This window comes from Physeter macrocephalus, chromosome 11 (genome assembly GCF_002837175.3).
Source record: "Physeter macrocephalus isolate SW-GA chromosome 11, ASM283717v5, whole genome shotgun sequence".
Taxonomy (NCBI): Eukaryota; Metazoa; Chordata; class Mammalia; order Artiodactyla; family Physeteridae; genus Physeter; species Physeter macrocephalus.
The window spans coordinates 154,672,610-154,678,684 of record NC_041224.1 but is presented as its reverse complement, the minus strand read 5'-3'; the positions used below and the strand labels follow the sequence as shown (position 1 = coordinate 154,678,684).

At 51.8% G+C, this 6,075-nt stretch overlaps 1 protein-coding gene across 1 annotated transcript; it reads left to right on the top strand.

Annotated features, from left to right (window-relative positions):
• Positions 1-2,151: 2,151 nt before the first annotated feature.
• SYNDIG1L (synapse differentiation inducing 1 like) lies at positions 2,152-4,957 on the top strand. Its single transcript, XM_007117095.2, has 3 exons — positions 2,152-2,658; positions 4,519-4,659; positions 4,799-4,957. The coding sequence occupies exons 1-3, from the start codon at positions 2,239-2,241 to the stop codon at positions 4,955-4,957; spliced, it is 720 nt and encodes a 239-aa protein (XP_007117157.1). The 5' UTR covers positions 2,152-2,238.
• The last annotated feature ends 1,118 nt before the right edge of the window (positions 4,958-6,075 follow it).

Genomic DNA, 6,075 nt, shown 5'->3' with positions numbered 1-6,075 from the left:
ACATAGCAGTCCAGTGTCTCCAGCACCACGTGTGCCCTCCCTGGGTGAAGAGCTGGGCACCTGGACCACATGCTCTTCTTTGCGCCCCTCCAGGATTCTTTGTTAGACATTCTTGGAACCCCAGCTCCAAGGCCTCACATCTCGGGGGCTCAGAGCCTCTGAGCCAGGGGCAGTCTCTCCTTGATCCTTTGCCCTGAGGCAGGCAACAGCCCACCCTCTGCCCTCATAGCAACCCAGCCAGGAGAGCCGGGGCCCCCACAGACACTCCCTCACTGCCCTCCCCGAATCTTGCCTGGCCCTCTTCCTCCCCTCGCTCTGTCCCATTCCCTGGGCTTTATTTCTGGGGCCATGCTCTGTCTTTAAGGCTCCCCAAGAACCAGCTTTCTAGAATCCAGCCACTTCTCTTGGGGCAGAAGAAATGGCCTTTGCAAGGCTTTGGCTGTGAATTCTTGGTGGGGAATAGGACTGGGGAAGATAAACCCAGTCTGGAGGGCAAAAATATCTCACCCTTTACCATTAGCAGGGCACCAGCTAGAAGGCCAAAAAAGGCCCTGGACGGGGATGGGGGTGAAGACAAGTTCTAAAGCCCAGAAATGAGCATAGAAGCCCCTCCCACTTATAATCGACAACATACTTGCATCTCGGCCATCTCTTTGGATCCTCAAAACAACCTCATGTGGTGGGCAGGGATTATCATTTGCACTGTACAGGTGAGGAAACCCAGAAGGGCATGAAAATTTGCCCAAAGTGTCAGGGCCAGGACTGAGTCTCCAACCTCCAGGTTATAAATCCAGGGCAAGACATGACCCTGTCCCCCACCAGCTTCATGATGTGCCTGGGAGGGAGACAGCAAGCCTCCTGAGGCCACCTGGAGGGCCCCTCCTCTCTCTCCAGACCCCACTTCTACCTGCCACACCCCAGAGTGTGTATGGATTTGCTGTAGACACACTCAAAAGTTGCCTTTTTCTCCTTCAGCCAGTCCTGAGCACCCACTATGCGCCCTTCCCAGACGCACAGTAGGTGCTCAGGGCTGGCTGAAAGAGGAAGAGGCAGCCCCTGAGGGTGTCTGCATTTCCAACTGGGATGTGCAAGTCCAGACCTTAGCACCCGGGAAGCCCTGCCCCAGATCCCACAATTTGCCTTATAAGGGAGGTTAGCCTAAGGTGCATCCCCCTAAGACCGTACCTGGGGAGAAGCATCCTTCCTCAGGAAGAACTGACCTCTGTGAGCACATGGTATGTAGTGAGCTCTGAGCTAACGGTGGTCCCACCAACCCTAGAACAAATCCTCTGGCAACCCAGCATCCCCCCTGCCACCAAGTCCTGTCAGTGTCTCCCAAGGCCGGCCCCCTTTCCTCCATCTCCTCACCGTTGAGTCCCAGTTGTCCTCAACTTACCTGAAGCCATGGCAAAGCCTCCTATTGGTGTCACGGTCAGTCCAAGCCGCCCCACACGCACAGTCACAAGGAAGGCTTCGGGACCCAAATCTCATCCTATCACCCCTGCCAAGATCCCTGAAGGCCCCTTAGACCTAAACGGGGTTGCACGGTCTGGGCCTGCACTCCATCTCACACCTTTCTCTGTACCCTGAGCCACACCAGCCTTCTCTCATCTCCCTTGCCTACCATCCTTTATTCGGCCTCTCCGTGAAACGCGTCTCCCCTCCCCTCACCTCGTCAGCTCATCTTCTTCCTTCAGATCTCAGTTCAAAAGCCTCCCCTGCGCCTCTGTGTCAGTTCTATCCATCGTACATTCTCACACCCTCTGCTGTACTTCTCCTTCAGGGCAGGCGTTTTCTCCACCAGTTGTAAAGCTCCGGAAGACAAAGTGTGCCTCTTTCTTCCTCTCCTCGCTTCCCGCCCTTCTCACCACCGCATCCCCAGCATCTGTCCAGTGCCTGGCCATCACTGCTGCTCAATAACTGTGTGTTGAATGGATAGATGAATGAACCAACTCTATGAGGTAAGTACTGCTGCTATCCCTAACCTGCAGACAAAGAAACGGAGATTCTGAGGAGTTGAGTGACCAACTCAAGGTCCCGCGGCTGGCCGGTGGTACAGGCAGGGTCTAGAGCAAGTCAGACTGCAGAGTCTGTGCTCTTCACCACTTCCGGTCCTGCATCCAGAATGCCGGCCTCAGTGTCTGTCTTGCTCTCCCAGCAGGCTCTCTGAGGACTGCCCAGCTGGCCACCAAGTCCTGGGGCTCTGGGGCTCTCCTCCCCAGAGCTGCCCCCAGAACCATGGAGAGTCTGAGTGAGCTACAGAACCCACTGCTGCCTCGGAACCCCGCACACCTCCATGGCCCCTACCCCTACCCCGAGGCTTCTCCCGCCTGGCCATGCCGGGAGAAGATCTACTCCTACCTCCTGGGTGGTGCTGGGCCTACTCACGCCCACCAGCTCCTGGACCCAGGATCCCTGCAGCTGGCCGTGGAGGCCTGGTACAGGCCCAACTGCCTCCTGGGGAGGGACAAGGTCAAGGAGCCCAGGGCAGACAGCTGCGAAACCAGCTTCACAGAGAGCAGGGAGCCCCCCGCTGGGCCGACGGAGCGGTCCACAGAACCCGGCCAAGCGGAAGAGGATGTCACCATCCAGACCGTGTCCTACGGGGTTCAAGAGGAGCTCCAAGGCCAAGAGGACGACCAGGAGGAGGAGGAGGAGGTGAGTATGTGTGTTTAAAATGCAGATTCTTGGGCTCACCTCCAGGTGTTGAGATTCTGTAGGCCTGGCTTGGGGTCCAGGAATCTGTATGTTACCAAAGAAAAGGCACTTCTGACACAGGTGCTATCTATACTTTGAGAAACACTAGCTTGGGCTATTTAATTTTTTTAAGATTAACTGCATTAGGGTATCTTTTTTATTGAAGTATAGTTGATTTACAATATTATGTAAGTAGGTGTACAACATAGCAATTCACAATTTTTTTAAATATTATTATTTATTAATATTATTATTTTATGTTTATTATTTATGAATATTACAATATAACAAAGTTTTTTATGGCTGTGTTGGGTCTTCATTTCTGTGCAAGGGCTTTCTCTAGTTGTGGCAAGCGGGGGCCACTCTTCATCGCGGTGCGCGGGCCTCTCACTGTCGCGGCCTCTCTTGTTGCAGAGCACAGGCTCCAGACGCGCAGGCTCAGTAGCTGTGGCTCACGGGCCCAGTTGCTCCGTGGCATGTGGGATCTTCCCAGACCAGGGCTCGAACCCGTGTCCCCTGCATTGGCAGGCAGATTCTCAACCACTGTGCCACCAGGGAAGCCCCACAATTTTTAAGGGTTATGAATATTTAATTTTTTAATAGCATTTTTTTGTTCTTGTTTTTTTCTAGCTCAATCGAGAGATAATTGATATATAACATTGTTTAAGTTTAAGGTGTATAATGCCATGATTTGATTCATGTATGTATTACAAATTGTTTACCACAATAAGGTTAGTTAACACATCCTTCACCTCACATAATTACCATGTTGCTGTTGTTGTTAGAGTGAGAACATTTAAGATCTACTTTCTTAGAACTTTCAATTGTACGATGCGTTATTGTTAACTACAGTCACCACGCTGTATTAGATCCCCAGAACTTATTCCTCTTATAACTGGAAGTTTGTACTCTTTAACCAACATCTCCTCATTTCCCCCACTCCCCAGCCCCTGGCAATCACCAATCTGCTCACTGTTTCTATGAGTTCAGCTTTTTTAGATCCTACATATAAGTGAGATCATATGGTATATGTCTTTCTTTGTCTGACTTATTTCACTTAGCATAATGCATCAGGATTCATGTTGTCCCAAATGGCAGGATTTCCTTCTTTTTATGGCTGAATAATATCCCATTGTACATATAGATATAGATAGATAGATAATAGATAGATGATAGATAGATAGGTAGATAGATAAATAGATAACATTGTCTTTATCCATTCATCCATCCACCTATGGACTTTTAGACTTTGAGGAAAGTTCACCTCGTTCTTGTTTTCTTGATTATATAAGTAATTTAAAGTCAATATAGAAAACCATTCAAACATAACTATTATTTTAGTGGATGATCTTCCAGTCTTTTTTACTTATGTGTTTTTTTCCTACCCTACTCCCCCAAAGAGATCTTGCTATACACAATTCTATAAGAGAAACTTTCCTCTTTAAGCAGCATATTTCAGTTTTGCTCCACATAATCTAATATTTTCTACAAGGTGATTTTTAAGGGTTACATGGTATCCCATTGTAGGTTCTTCCATCACTTATTAACCCAATCTCCTGGTCATTGGGTGTTGAGATTGTTTCTAATCTTTCACAATTACTATCCTATGATGAACATTCCGGTATGTGTATATTTGTGTTCTTTCCTAGCGATAAACTCCTAAGGGTGGAATCACTGGGCCATTCACTGTCCAAGCTTTTGGTAGAGAGTACCGAGCCCAACCCACACTCCCACTAACAACAGATGGTCTTCCCGTTGCCCCACATCACTGACAATGGGTGATCCCGGGCCAGGTCACAGGAGCCCACTCATGTTTTGCAGAGTGATGCAACCTCGACAGAGAGTGAAAGTGAAGACAACTTCCTTACGCTGCCTCCCAGGGACCACCTGGGTCTCACTATCTTCTCCATGCTCTGCTGCTTCTGGCCACTGGGCATAGCTGCCTTCTACTTCTCCCAGGGGGTAAGAGCCCGTGGGGCCCAGGGCTTCTGCTCTGGCCACCCCACTCCTCTGGGGGGGCCTGGGGTCAGGGCCTGGAGGGCTGGGGCTGTTTTGCTGGGTGTGGGGATGCTCCCTTTCATCAGCGCCTCTCTCTCCCTAGACCAGCAAGGCCATCTCCAAGGGGGACTTCCGCCTGGCCAGCACCACCTCCCGCCGGGCCCTATTCCTGGCCGCCCTCTCCATCGCCATCGGGGCTGGTCTCTATGTGGCCGTGGTGGTCGCCCTGGCAGCTTACATGTCCCAGAATGGCCACAGCTAGCGGCCAAGAAGTCCTGGCGTCCTGACTGCCCTGCTCCACCTGAGGAGGCAGCGGGGCTTGGGGTAGCAGACTCTCTGGGAAGTCCTGGCCCCTGAAGACAACTCATGAGGGTGGCTTATTGGGAGGAGGCCTCCCAGGCTGCAGCCTGAGGGGTGCAACCTTCACTTCTTCCTGCCTATTGCAACCAGCCTAAAGCAGGGCTGGGAGCATCACTCTCCAGCCCAGGCTATGTTGGGAAACAGGAGAGGGTAGGGCTGCCCACCTGGCCATCCAGGCAGGGCCTCCCTCTAGCTGGGAGCTCTCCCCATTCTGCTTATTTCCTAAAGGGTCTCCTGCCCTGCAAGCACCACACTACCCGACACTTTTAAGCTCTCCACAGAGAAAGAACAGATTACAGGGAGGGAAAGGGATGCCTGGGGAGAAGAGGAGCTGACCCAGTCGTTGCAGCCCACAGGAATCTCCACCTGGGACACCCTGACCTTCCCCAACTCCACTCTCTGGCTCATGATGCCCAGACCTCAGCCAGCCAAGAGGGAAGTACCTAGAGACATAGGGACCCCTTGGTCTTTCTGGCTCTGGAGGGTGCTTACCTCTCCTGTGGGCTTGTAAGACAGTGTAGATTCTAGGTAGAAAGGGGACATCTCGGGTGTATAAACTCTGTACTGAGGGCAGGTTCTTGGAGCGTCTGTGCAGGAACAAAAGGCAGATGAGATGACACAAAGCCTGGAGGGCCCTGGAATAGTGTTGCCCCTGTTCCCCCAACATCCTTTCCTAGGCTCCTCCCTGGGGGCTCTGAGCTGGCACCATCCCAGGTAGACAGAGAGAGAGTGCCATCAGCCCAGCAGCCACTGAGCGCAGGACCCTAGATCCAGCCCTGTGGGAACATAGTGAGGAGACCCTGAGTAGTGAGTGAGATGAGGGGAGGGACACAGGCCTGGCATAGCAGCCTAGCAGCCCAAGAAGTCTTCCTAGAGGAGGTGAGCAAGGTCTAGATGGATGAGGAGAATGTATCTAAGGGATACTATGGGATGACCCTTAGTCTTCATGGGCAGGGATGTGGAAGGAGCCTCCCAAGGGGGGTTCAAAGCTGTTTGGATTATGCCTAGAACATCCAGGCT

Coding starts and splice junctions, on each gene's coding strand:
- SYNDIG1L (XM_007117095.2), top strand. CDS start 2,239: ATGGAGAGTCTGAGTGAGCTACAGAACCCACTGCTGCCTCGGAACCCC. Junction 2,659..4,518: donor ACCAGGAGGAGGAGGAGGAG/GTGAGTATGTGT, acceptor CATGTTTTGCAG/AGTGATGCAACCTCGACAGA. Junction 4,660..4,798: donor CCTTCTACTTCTCCCAGGGG/GTAAGAGCCCGT, acceptor CTCTCTCCCTAG/ACCAGCAAGGCCATCTCCAA.